Raw genomic sequence first — 14,374 nt, 5'->3', positions numbered from 1 at the left:
TAATTATACCTTTTGGAAGTTCCACTTTTAGTTCTTCATTGAAGGGAATGGTCTTTGGGGGTATGTTGATGGCACAACAAAGCAACCTGATGAATCTACTTCTAAGGGTCTGAAACAATAGAAGATTGACAATGCAAAATTTGTATCTTGGCTTCTTAGTTCAATCAAAATTGACATTGCCATTGCCATTCTGATGTGAAGCTTCCTGGACTGCTAATGAGATGTTTTTTTTGATAAGTAATGCTAATGAGATGTCTGCCCATATTGAAAGGTGTATCAACAGTCCGACATGTACTGTCAATATCAAATCAAGTCAAATTTTTCTTAAAATCTGGGTGAAAAGAAAATACAAGAATACCATACTGTTTTTGTGAACTTGTGGATAGAGTATGAGCTAGTTCATATGGGTCACTCAACTTTTTCTTGGTACATTAAAGCTATGAAAGAACACTTTGACAGGAGAAAGATAATGCATTTCTTAATGATTATGAGACCAGGGTACGAAGTTATAAGATCAAAAACCCTTAATAGGATACCTCACCAACTCTTGACTCGGTTGGGATAATTCTCAGAGAAGAAACTAAATTGATTACACAGTCTGCTATTGGTGTGAAAGCAAATTCTGGATTAGAGATAGCTTTTTTGATGAACAGGTCAAAGCCAAAAGACTTGTCTTGAGTACAGTGCTACGAATTTTAGGAGTACGGGCATGTTGTCTCATATTGTTGGTAGAAAGAACTTTTGTACTTATTGTAAGTAGCAAGGGCATATAATAGTTGAATGTTCTACTTGGCCAGCTAAGTTAAATGGTTTGGGCCCTAAGAAGAATCAGCATAAGGCTTACCAGACAATGAAAGAAGTATCAGATAAAGGGACTGTTAGTTCTTCTGCAGGAAAGGATGAGAATTCTGGGACTCTTATAGAAGAAAAAATGGGACAGCTAGTATCTTCAGGGATTTGGTCTACGTTTTCATCCATTGGCCTCTTTTGGTGAGTCATCCTATTATTTTTTGATCAGTAGAAAGTTTATTTTATTGAAGTAGTATAAGCGAGGACAATACTATTTGATGACAAAATGTCATTCCAAATGTCAAAGCCAATTTACAAAGAAGCCCAAAACAAATGTTGCCTTGGATATATTTTTTGAGAAATAAATCTGATGTTTTCCAACCTTAAATCCTTCTTGGCTAAGATCAGAAATCAATATGATACTAGTATTGGGGTTTTCCATTCAGACTCAGGGGGTGAGTATTTTGATGCAGACTTTCAAACTTTCTTGATAGACAATGGAATTCAATCACAGAGATCTTGTCCTGGCACTCCACAACAAAACGGAGTGGCAGAGTGCAAGAACAAACACATTTTGAGTATTGTCAATACCTTGCTTCATAATTCACATGCTCTTACTTCCTTTTAGGTGGAGGCTAACACTACTGTTTACCTTGTCAACCTTTTTCCTTCTTTTGTTTTTCATAATGCTTCTCCCTTCTAAAGCTTATTCCATTGTTCATTTGACTTCTTTGTACTTCACATGTTTTTGATTGTGTGCTTTGTTCATCTTTCACTTCATGAGTGCAGCAAACTCATCCCCTAGTTAATAATGTATGCCTTTGTTGGATATAACCCTGACCATAAGGATTTCCTTTGTTATGACCCTCGTTCCCATCAGATTTGTGTCTTATAGTGTTATTTTCCTTGAGATATTTTTTTCTTTGCTCACATTGTTAAACTTCCTGCTACTTCTATTTTAGTGCTACATTCATTTTTTTGGCCCCTAAATTTACTCCTGGTGGAGGGGTGGCCATCGAAAATTTTATTAATTATGTACGAAAAACCCAAGCCTAAGATGGGGGGACATAAAAATCTTACCCCTCGAGAGAAAAACTAATTACATTAAAATCCGTCCTAACTATATTGTAATTACAAAGAGAAAAAGGAATGGATCTTGTCTAAGATCAAAAATGCAAAAAAACTAGCTTTCTTCGAAAGCCAATCCGCCACCCTATTAGCCTCCCTGAAGATATGTACAACCCAAACATCCATAGTTTGGTAATATGATTGTAGCTTTGTTTGCCAGTTCTAGAGTTTCCAAGGGAGAGAGAAAGCACCCTGTACAATTTTTGCTGGAATTTGAGAATCTGTTTCCACAATCACCTTCAAAATTCCAACGATCTTGCTATTGGGTGTCTCTGTTATGGGCCCGGGAATAGGATCTCGTCATGGGTCGGTCCACGGGGAAAACCTCCTGTTTTCCCTTGTTCCTCCCTACTCTTGATGAACCTATCTTGGCGCCCTAATGGTGATTTGTCCAACAGATCACCTAACTCTCCTTTGCTCTCTTTCTTGACTGAAATTTTCAATGATTTTATTCAATATTCTCAACTCCTTAAATAGGAGATTACAAGAGATAAGAGTCCTACTTTTAGGAAGACTCCTTGCTAATTAGGAAGACTCCCTACTAATCTATCCTACTGAACTGATAAGATAAGATAAGACTCCCTTAATCTATCCTACTGACAAGATAAGATAAGACTCCCTACTAATCCATACTACTGAACTGATAAGATAAAGAACACTGAATAGATAAGACTCCTACTAATCCCTACTACTGAAAGCAGATAAGGTAAAGAATACTGAATAGATAAGATAGGATGAGAACACTAAATTGCTGCTGCCAAGAACACTAAATTACTGCTGCTGCTGCCGGCGTCCACATCATTACTCCCCTCCTAGGCTATGAACTTGTCCTCAAGCTCGAATTCAGGATGGGTGTCTTGAAACACAGTCAAAGGAATCCCGGATAGGTGGGATGATTTTGCCCTCCTAGATCGGGTTCCAATGAAGAGGGTTCATCCTCAGACAACTGTAGTGAGATATCAAGATTTGGCCATGCGTAGCTGCATTCTTTGCCACGGCCAACTGCAGCCTTAAGGTACTTCTGAGATGTCTTGAACTGTAGAGTACAAAGATTGTGAAGGCCAAGCTGGTGCCACTGAACCGCATCATCTGGATCCTCTTTTATTGCCTGCTTTAGTGTGTACAAAGCTCGCTCTTCCACTTCCGTCAAATCATTATGTCCAGTTCCAAACGTTGCTGCAATTTCATGCTGAGCCTTGTGAACCATGGCAAGTCCTGCCCATGCTATCCGAAGCTCAATTGTTGCAGAGTCCCCTTCTCTGAGTATTGAAGCCATTTCATTCACAGCCCATGAAAGTTGTTCAGTGGGATCTTGAGACCTTTCTGCATCCTTGATACGATGAAGCGGAACAACATATCGAGTTGACATGCAATTAGGCTCCAATTTTGCTGCCTTCTCCAGGCACTTTCCAGCACTTCTATGATCACCAGCCACATAGTATGCATTAGCAAGATTAACCCAGATATGTGCAGCCCTAGGATCTGATTTGACTGCAGCTAACAAACACTCTTTTGCAACATTTGCAGCTGCAACATGAGGCATACAAGCTCTTTCACCAGCGATGACGACCTTGGAGTAGTTGCTCTTATTCTTCTTTGAACTCTCGTGGATGGAATCCTCGACGACACCGGATTCCTGCTTAATCGGAACATTCTGGGTGTTGCTAACCTGCGCTAGGGCAATGACCTGCTGCTCGTCGGACGATTCTGCCATGTCTGGTCGGCGGCCGGTTGTGGTTGCAGCCCCTTTCGGGTTCCTTTCCTTGCTGGAAAAGTACAACTCCATCAAGCGCCTTAATTCTCGGACGTCGTTCTTGATCTCGCACACCTCCTTGCTGTTTTCCACGAGTTTGTGCTCCAGATCATGAACCCTAGTCAATTGCTCAAAGTCACCCATGACGCCTTGCTCTGATACCAAATTGTTATGGGCCCGGGAATAGGATCTCGTCATGGGTCGGTCCACGGGGAAAACCTCCTGTTTTCCCTTGTTTCTCCCTGCTCTTGATGAACCTATCTTGGCGCCCTAATGGTGATTTGTCCAAGAGATCACCTAACTCTCCTTTGCTCTCTTTCTTGATTGAAATTTTCGATGATTTTATTCAATATTCTCAGCTCCTTAAATAGGAGATTACAAAAGATAAGAGTCCTACTTTTAGGAAGACTCCTTGTTAATTAGGAAGACTCCCTACTAATCTATCCTATTGAACTAATAAGATAAGATAAGATAAGACTCCCTTAATCTATCCTACTGATAAGATAAGATAAGACTCCCTACTAATCCATACTACTGAACTCATAAGATAAGAACGCTGAATAGATAAGACTCCTACTAATCCCTACTACTGAAAGCAGATAAGGTAAGAATACTGAATAGATAAGATAGGATGAGAACACTAAATTGCTGCTGCCGAGAACACTAAATTACTGCTGCTGCTGCTGCTGCTGGCGTCCACATCAGTCTCCTTGTGGTATGACAGATCTGAAATCACTAGGAACAGGTTCACCATCTGCAAACATTAGTTCCTCCCCTTTCGATAGCTATGCCTGTTATTGATCCTCTATCATCCTCTAATCCTCCATTACACCATTCATCTTGTATTTATCATCCTCCTTATCACTATGGTTTTCCTTCAAACTATATCTCTCTTTTAGTTGTTTTGTCTACCACAAATTCATAGTTTTCAAGGCGCCAAGGTGAGGCTAGGCGACTGGGGGGCGCCTTGTCGCCTAGTTGCCTAGGCGATGGATTTTTTATGTTAAAAACATAGATCCTAGGGTAGTTTCCTAGGTATCATAACCATATTTCTTTAATAATTATTCATGATTTTCATAAGAAAAGTATAAATTTCATATTAAAGTATAGAAAATCAACATATTCATGAGAAGAAAAGGAAGAAGGAAAATAAAATTCAAAAAATATAGGGGCTGAACCCTTATTTTTGTTATAAGAAAAGAAGATAAAAAGTATTAGTAGTAGTAGTAGTAGTAGAAGAAGAAGAAGAAGTAGAAGAATATATGGAAGAGGAAAATGTGCTGATTAGATAAAGTTTTTAGTTCTTCCTTACTTATTGGTTCAGGTTTCTAAGTCTTTGAAGGTTCAATACAGCATTTAGCAATGTTTGTGTTGATTAAACTCTAATAAATAAGAAAATAATAAAAAGAAATTAGTATATAAACATACAAAATGATTATTATAGTTTAATAATGTTTATTTTATAATTATAATCTCAAAAAGGAATGAATAAAAAAGTATTTTATAGTAGGAAGTAGAAAACTGTTAGGCGATTAGGCAAGGCGAGCCTCAAAGGGCGCCTTGTCGCTTAGGCGTCGCCTTGACAACTATGCACAGATATTCTCAGATCTCACTGGTAGACTACCGCTGTTCCGTATTGGAAGGAAGCTGGATACTAAGCTCCAAGCCTTTATTGATAATGACAAATGAGATATTGTTCCTGCCCCCTCGTTTGTTTCTCTAATTGGTAGAGGATGGTTGTATTCTATAAAGCTTAATTTTGATGGGAGCCTTGATAGATATAAGGCTCGTTTGGTGGTGCAGGGGTACAAACAGGAATGCAACATAAGTTAAGAGGAGACATTTTTCCTCATAACTAAGATGATTACCATTTGCTTTTTTTTGTCCATTTCTACATCTAGACATTGGTACATCCATCAGATGGATGTCAAGAATGCCTTCTTAAATCTGGATGTTGGGCATCTCTAGGATATTATGATAGTTCTCCCATGGTGTGTCACCTTAAGAAGTCTTTGTATGGTTTCAAGCAAGCCCCTAGGGTATGGTTTGAGAAGTTTTTCGCAGTGGTCACAGATGTTGGATTCTTTCAAAGTTGTTCTGATTATTCCCTATTTATTTTGACATCCCACGGAGTTACTTTGTTGCTCTTATATGTAGATTACATCCTTATTACCAGCGATAGCCTTCACTTTCAACCATATTTGTTCTCTTAGGCCACCCACAAAGCAGCCTAGAAGAGCCTTTTTTGGCCACCCTTGGACTTGGACCACCAACTATTCCAATTCAACTTGATAGTCATGAATGGTTCTAGTTTGCCTCAGCTTCGCTAGGCTTTTGTCATAATCCTCAAATACAGAGGATCCAAAATGTATGCATAACTCATCAGTAAGTGACCAAGACAACCATCCTATACCACTGATACCAAGTGTTGAGTGGACCGATTTATGTTTAGTTTGTTTTCTTTTAAATTAAGAAGTTGTTGGGCCTTGGGCCCATTAGTTTTTTATTTTTAAAAGAATTGTAAGTATTTAGTTTGAGTTGCCGCCCTACTAGGGGCATCTTTGCAATATCTCATATTTAAGTTAATTATAAATAGAACGAGGGGCTGGTGGCTAGGGATATGCATCACTATCTTAGTCGACCTTCTTCTCCTTTTCTTCCCTTTCCTCTGTCTATTGCTGAAACCCCCAACTTTCTCCTCTTCCTTTCACAAGAAGCTTGGCCGAATCAGCACATAAGGCTTTCTACTTGGTATCAGAGCAGGTTGAAGGTTCTTGAAGAGATTCACTCCTGCAGCCCTAGATCGGCTGACTGCATGGAGATTTACAAGGCTAATCGAAGCTCTCAGGTAAGCCCGGTTTTTGGATTTTCTTGATGGATCTGTATTCCTTATAGCTGGTCTAGGGTTTTTCATCAGAATTAGGAAAAACTGGAGAAAGGGGAAGAGTCCTGATTTTCTTGGACTCTTCAATTTTGACCTAGGTAGTGGCGCCCTAATTTTTTAGGTTCCTCTGGGTTTTTTGTAAGGGGCGATTCAAGTTCCATGTGGTTTGGAGGCTTCTAGAGAGGGCGGTTGCTTTTTCTCTCTTCTCCCATCCCATAGAAAAGGAATCTTTTGTGGAAAGAAAGTCCAGGACACCAAAGGAGTGTCGTTGGTTCCAAAAGGTATTCTGTTTGTTCTTGTTGCATTTTTTGGTTGTTTTCTGTACCTCTTTTGAGACACATGGAGGGACAGAGTTGAATATAAGCCCGGGAATGAAATGAGACCAGTGGAAGGAGATGCTGGAGACCCCTTTGGAGCTGGGACCATTAATACAATTAGGTTGGATGGTACAAACTACTTGGAATGGTCCCAATTTGCAAAGATGGCCATTGGGGCTCGTGGAAAATTGGGGTATATTACTGGTGAAGAGGTGAAATCCGAAACTGGCAACTCCCGATGGGTTTAGGAAAATTATATGGTAATGACATGGTTGTGTAATTCTATGTTGCCACATATAAGTAGAAATTTTTTATGGGCAAACACTGCTAAGGAGATATGGGATGGGGTTGCAGAAACCTATTCACAAAGGGAGAATGTTGGTAGGGCTTATCAACTGAGAAATCAAATTATTGCCACAAGGCAGGGAGATAGATCTGTTGCAGCCTATTTTTCAGTCCTTAAGACCTTGTGGCAGGAGATCAATTATCTAGAGACCTTTGCTTGGGAAACCACCAAGGATGCAACTACCTATCAAAGACATTTAGAGAAGTATAGGGTGTTCAAATTCCTTGCTGGCCTTAACCCTGAGTATGACATTGCACGACAACATCTTCTTTCTAGGGACAGTGCCACTCTCTCCCAAGCATATGCTTGTGTCAGGAGAGGAGTGCAGGAGGGATGTAATGATGAAAAATCTCAGTTTTGATCAGTCTGCTATGGTAAGTGCCGTGAAATCTAAACAGAATGGCAATGAAAACAAAAAGGAAGACAAAAGGGACTTGGTCTGTGACTACTGTAAGAAGCCTAAGCATACAAGAGATACTTGTTGGAAGCTTCACCCACATCTTGTGCCGACCAGATTGAAGAATAAGAAAGGAAATGTGCACATGGCTGTTACTGGAGATACTCCGGCCCCCCCTACTACAGCTGTTTTGGAGTTTGTTGCAGCTACTGCAGTAAGGGCCGAGCTTGAGAGGTTTGGGTTACTTCTGAATCAGAGGGATACAACTAGTTCCTTCAGCCGTAAGCGGACAATAGGGTATAGGTATCACAGGTGGAGCTCACTCTACCTCCTTTGCCCACACAGGTAGTTCACATGTCACTACAAACTATGTTTCTGCTTCAGGTAAGGAGAGATCTCCTTGGATTATAGACTCTGGAGCCTCAGAGCATATGACCCATTGCTCCACTATTTTCTCCTCTTATCAGCTTTGTTCTAGCAGAGATAGGGTCTCCACAGCTGATGGATCCCATGTTCCTATTGCTGGGAAGGGATCTATCAAGATTAATGATTCTATTTGTTTACCCTCTGTCCTCCATGTTCCTAGATTGAGCACTAATTTGTTATCTGTTAGTAGTTTGACTAAGAATCTGAACTGCTCAGTAATTTTTTCTCCTGGATGCTGTATTTTGTAGGATTTGGATTCAAAGAGGACGATTGGGAGTGGTCGTGAAGTGAATGGAATCTACCTCTTGGATGCTCCTCCTCTTCACCAAAGCCATTATGTTTGTAGAGACAGTGAGCCAAAATCTGTGGGTCAAATTATGCTTTGGCACAACCGTCTGGGTCATTTATCCTTTTCTTCTTTGAGTTGTTTGTTTCCAAAACTGTTTGAGTTTGTGAATCCGTCAAGTTTGAAGTGTGAGGGTTGTGAATTTGGAAAGCATTGTAGACACTCTTTTAAACCTAGTAATAAAAGATGTTCTTCTCCCTTTGATGTTATTTATTCGGATGTGTGGGGCTCTTATCATGTTCCCTTTATGGGCGGCTATCGCTGTTTTCTCCTGTTTGTGGATGATTTCTCTCGATATTCCTGGATTTACCTGATGAAATCACGCGATGAAGTACCATCCTTGGTGAGGCAATTCCACTAGATGGTACTAACACAGTTTGGGACGAGAATAAAGATGTTCAGATTTGACAATGCTAGGGAATATTTTGAGAGGCATCTTGCCTTATATCTGTTGGAGTATGGTGTTGTCCATCAGAGTAGTTGCTCCTATAGTCCATAGCAGAATGGTGTTGTAGAGAGGAAGAACAGACACATTGTTGACACGGCAAGAAGCATGATGATCACAGCCACAGTTCCGGTTCGTTTTTGGGGTGATGCAGTTCTCACGATAGTATATCTGATTAACAAGGTGCCCTCTCGTGTACCCGGATTCAGGACCCCATTCAGTCTTCTTTTTCCTCAGGGGGAGATGTTTCATGTTAGTCTAAGGGTGTTTGGATGTGTCTGCTTTGTGCATATTCTTGGCCCTTACCGTTCGAAGCTTGATCTCAAGGCAAAGAAATGTGTTTTCCTTGGATATGTAGAGTATCAGAAAGGGTACCGCTGCTATGATCCAGTCTCTGGGAACTGGTATGTTACTATGGATGTTACCTTTTTTGAATCTACGTACTTCTTCTCAAATGATCCTTCTCAGGGGGAGTGTTTTGGGGAAGTAAGTTAGCAGTCTATCCCTCTCCCAGTTCCAGTCCCTGTGTCTACTCCTATGCTTGACCACCACCTGATGTCACCCACCTTGCCATCTCCTTTACGTTCCATTTCACAGCATTACTCACGGCAGAGACTCCATAAGGCGGTTGATTCCACTATAGCAGAACTCACACCACTTCCAGTCGATCCCTTGGAGACTCCAGATTCGGATGATACGGATTCAGGTATTCCTCTTGATCCCACTACTATTTCAGTTCCCATTGATCCTACTGACACTGTTACAGATAACCTTGATCTCCCTATTGCTCTTAGAAAAGGGAAAAGAAAGTGCACTGCTCATTGTATCTCACAGTACTTATCCTACAGTGGACTTTCTCCTTCCTACCGTGCTTTTCTCTTTTCTCTTGATTCAGTGTCTATACCCAAGGGTGTTAGTGAGGCTCTCTCCAAACCTGAGTGGAAGACAACTATGCAGGAAGAGATGGAGGCTTTGATTAAGAATCAGACATGGGAGATTGTGGACCTACCAGAAGGCAAGGAGACAGTTGGATGCAGATGGGTTTACACAGTAAAGTATAAGGCAGATGGAAGTATAGAGAGGTACAAGGCAAGACTTGTTGCAAAAGGGTACACACAGACCTATGGCATTGATTATCTAGAGACATTTGTGCCAGTTGCAAAGATGACCTCTGTGCGGATACTCCTTTCTCTTGCTGCCTCATACTCTTGGCCCTTGTTTCAACTGGATGTAAAAAATGCTTTCCTAAATGGGGATCTGCAAGAAGAGGTGTATATGGATCTTCCAGCTGGTTTTTATGATAATGCTGAAAAGGGAAAGGTATGCAAGCTGAAGAAGTCACTATATGGCTTGAAACAATCTCCCAGAGCATGGTTTGATAGATTCAGAAAGGCCTTGATTGTTTTTGGCTACACAAACTCAATCTGATCACACCTTGTTTGTGAAGTGCAGGGGATCTTTGGTGTCAATCTTAATTGTTTATGTGGATGACATTGTTGTCACCAGGAATGATCTGAGTGAGATTGATAGTTTGAAGATGAACCTGCATAAGGAATTTGAGATTAAGGATCTTGGAGAACTAAGATACTTAGGCATCGAAGTTGCAAGATCGAAACATGGAATTTTTATCTCTCAAATGTAGTATGTCTTGGACCTTATCCAAGAGACAGGGAAGCTTGGAACAAAGGCAGCTAGCACCCCCATTGATCAAAACCATAGAATCAGTGCATCAGAAGGTGAACCAGTGAAGGACATTGGGAGATACCAAAGACTTGTGAGTCGGCTACTATACTTGTGTATGACAAGACCGGACATCTCCTATACAGTAAGTGTAGTGAGTCAATACATGCATGCTCCACCAGACCAGCACTGGAAGGCAGTTGACAGGATCCTTGCTTATTTGAAGGGACATCCAGGCAGAGGCATATTGTTTACTGATCATGGACAGTTGAAGCTAGAGACCTATACAGATGCGGATTGGGCAGGATGCCTTGATGACAGAAGATAAACTTCAGGAGTGTGCACCCTAGTTGGGGGTAACTTAGTCTCATGGAAGAGTAAAAAACAAACAGTTGTGGCAAGATCAAGTGCAGAAGCAGAATATAGGGCCATGGCACATGGAGTTTCAGAACTTCTCTAGATCCGTTATCTGTTAGAAGAAATCGGTGTATAGGCAGAATAACCTATGATGCTATACTGCGATAACCAGGCAACAATCAATATTGCCCATAATCCAGTTCAGCATGACCGAACTAAGCACATTGAAGTAGATAGACATTTTATTAGAGAAAGGGTAACTTCTGGGGAAGTTTGTCTTCCATACATTTCTTCTGATCTGCAGTTTGTTGATGTTCTCACAAAAGGCGTTGCGAAGAATAAGCTGAAACATGATCTACGCAAGTTGGGAATGTGTGACATCTATTCCCAACTTGAGGGGGAGTGTTGAGTGGGCCGATTTATGTTTAGTTTGTTTTCTTTTAAATTAAGAAGTTGTTGGGCCTTGGGCCCATTAGTTTTTTATTTTTAAAAGAATTGTAAGTACTTATTTTGAGTTGCCGCCCTACTAGGGGCATCTTTGTAATATCTCATATTTAAGTTAATTATAAATAGAATGAGGGGCTGGTGGCTAGGGTTATGCATCACTATCCTTGTCGACCTTCTTCTCCTTTTCTTCCCTTTCCTCTGTCTATTGCTGAAACCCTCAACTTTCTCCTCTTCCTTTCACAAGAAGCTTGGCCGAATCAGCACATAAGGCTTTCTACTCCAAGAACTGCCTCCACTTCCAAGTGGACAAAGGCTGAAGCAACCCAATTTTGATTGGGTGCTTCATTGTAATCGAGTATCTTTCAGCTCGGTAAATCCAAGGATCAGATCCCCTAGAGAAAATTGGAAACTCTAGCTTGGCGCTCTTACTTGCTCAAGATCTACTATGACGACTGCCTCCTTGGTTGTCACCTTTCTATCCCCTTCCCTGTTTCGACTTTTGTGCATCTGATTGAGACGAAGTGCCATTGCTGTTAGGGATTCCTGGATCTCATGAAGATTACTTGACACCTGGCTGAGCTCCACCTCCAACTGATCAACCCTGGTATCAATTGGTGTTGTTTGAGTGTTCAGCATTTTTGCTTTGCTACAAAAAATGTTAGGTTTGTACCTAACTCAGGGTTCATCGGGGGAACCAACCTCCGAGAATGGAGAGAGAGAGAGAGGAGACAAATGCAAAATTCCTCTATTCCTCTTATTTGAATTTCACATTTTATATTCCTTACATCCTACAATCCTTCTGCTATTTTGTTAATGAGAGACCAAATTCTATAGGAGCTTAAGGCAAATTTACTTTGGGTCCAACACACCATGAAAACAATCCATGGCTGCAAGCACAAGTTGGCTGAGTACCAAGTGGGTGATCAGGTTTATGTGTGGCTGTAGCCATACAGACAAAGCTTGGTGGCGAAAAGGGGATTTCAGAAATACTCTCCCAGGTACTATGCATAGTTGTCAAGGCGACTCCTAGGCATCTAGTCGCTTTTTGGGGCTTGCCTCGCCCAAATGCCAAGTGGTTTGTATACCACTTGTACAAAGTTATATAATGTTTTATATGTTTTTATATTTTTAGTATATAATATTAATATAGGCATGATACACTATATCTCTCTATTATTTTTTTCACTAAATAATATCTTTTATTGTTAGCTTCTTATTTTGTTAAGGTTCTGAGTGATAGATATTCGAAAACTAAGAATGAAGACTTATAGGGTTTGAGTGATACAGAGTTCGAAGTCTTAATCAGGGAACACCAACCAATTGCAAAAGGTATGTTCTTCCAGAACGAAAACAGGGGCTCTGCTCCGTCTTATTTTCTTCTTCTAGAAAAAAAAAACAGGGGCTCTGCCCCTTCTTTTTCTTCTTCTGAACAAAAACAGGGTTCTCACCCCTTCTTATTTTTCTTCTTCTGGAATAAAAACAGGGACTCCGCCCCTTCTTATTTTTCTTCTTCTATAACAAAAACAGGGGTGAAGCCTCTTCTTCTTCTTCTTCTTCCTTTTTCTGGAACATGGGCTCCAACCCTTTTTCTTCTTCTGGAATGAAAGCAGGGGCTATGCCCCTTCATATTTTTGGAACTAAAACAGGGGCTCTGCCCCTTCTCCACCATTTTTGTATGTTCTTTTATGTGCTTTCGTTTATGGAAGACAAGAACAGGGGCTCCACCCCATATTTTCCACGTTACAGCTGTTACTCTGTCTTTTTACTTCTTTTCCTACAATAGAAACAAGGGATCAGGCCATTGTTTTTCTATCCTTTTTTAGACACTAAGTGACACCTAGGCGACTAAGCAACTAAGCTCTCCCTTGTTGCCTAGGTTTGCCTTGGCGCCTTGAAAACTATGGTACTATGGCCCCTTCCAAATTTTGGCTTGGATTGGTCCACTGGCCTACAAGCTTGACCTTCCCCACACTTACAATATCCATCCAATCCTTCATGCAACACTCCACAAGAAGTGCCCCAATGCAGCGGCTGTAGGGGGACCAAACCTGCCAATTCCTGATGAGGAAGGAGGGCCTCAGGTTGAGAGATAGGATTAGCTGAATGCAATAGCTGTTCAACAGACTTTGAAATCAATAATAACACTCCACATGAGTCATAAAATACATGGGGTCCACAACTATTCAACCTCTCAGTGTGGATCCCATGTATTTTTTCACTGGTGTAGGGCATTGTCATTGGTTCCACAGCCTGCTACACAGCTGAAGTGTTCAGCTAATCTGAATTCTCAGGTTGAATCTACAAAGATAATAGACTACAGATTGGCAAGACAAGGTGGCAAGATTATTGAGGAGGTGTTGGTATTTTGGAAAAACCTTTGGGAGGAAGACACCACCTGGAAATATTACTCCTAGCTCCAACTAGTGTATCCACACCTCAACCTTGTGGACAAGGTTGACCTGAAAGGTGAGGAGAGTTGATAGAACCTTGGTAAGTGGCCAGCCCACAGATTCCACTACCAAACCCATGCCAGCAGTGGCCCAAGACGGTCAAGCTCCAGTGCATGCAATGATGGTTTACTGCAGGAGGCCACACCAGCCAGTTATTGGGGAAGAATTGATGTGATTCTTGTTGTCTTGAGATCCAGATTTGGCAGATGTAAACACTATTTAAAGGAATAGGGGAGAAATCAAGGAACTGCGAATGCAAATTTCCCTCTCTTGATTCTGTAAGGAGGTTTGATCTCCCTCAGAGATCCCTGAGTTAGGCAGTAACCTAACAACAGTTCACTTCATCATAATGACTGATTCATTTGTTTATTTGACTTGCTGAAAATGACAAACATTCAGAAGAAAAAATTAAGGGACTGTATTAGTGCATATCTTAGGAAATTAAAAACAAGATTGTGCATGTATTTGGAGGTGTGCAATGTGAGCTGAGGATTTTATATGCCTTGTCTAAATGCATTTTATTACTTTGAAGATCCCTGTTAATAAACTATGTGTGAATTCTTCAGTTCTTCACATAGTAACAGAGAATTAATTTTGGAAATCTTTCTG

The 14,374-nt window shown here is 40.8% G+C and overlaps 1 protein-coding gene across 4 annotated transcripts in view; it reads left to right on the top strand.

The window, feature by feature from the left end:
* Positions 1-14,374, top strand: part of LOC104601523 (Membrane fusion protein Use1) — a 53,703-nt gene that overhangs the window by 6,689 nt on the left and 32,640 nt on the right. Inside the window, exon 3 of one of the 4 annotated variants that reach the window (XM_088892862.1) lies at positions 8,289-14,368. The exons of the other annotated variants lie outside the window; for them this stretch is intronic. Within the exon in view, the coding sequence (XP_088748988.1) occupies positions 9,369-10,259 (891 nt within the window). The 5' untranslated portion in view covers positions 8,289-9,368 and the 3' untranslated portion in view covers positions 10,260-14,368. Of the gene's footprint in view, positions 1-8,288; positions 14,369-14,374 lie in introns of those variants that run through there. 4 annotated transcript variants of the gene reach the window in all.

Source organism: Nelumbo nucifera, chromosome 8 (genome assembly GCF_055504915.1).
Source record: "Nelumbo nucifera cultivar China Antique chromosome 8, China Antique-T2T, whole genome shotgun sequence".
Lineage (NCBI taxonomy): Eukaryota > Viridiplantae > Streptophyta > Magnoliopsida > Proteales > Nelumbonaceae > Nelumbo > Nelumbo nucifera.
This window is presented reverse-complemented; position numbering and strand designations above follow the sequence as displayed.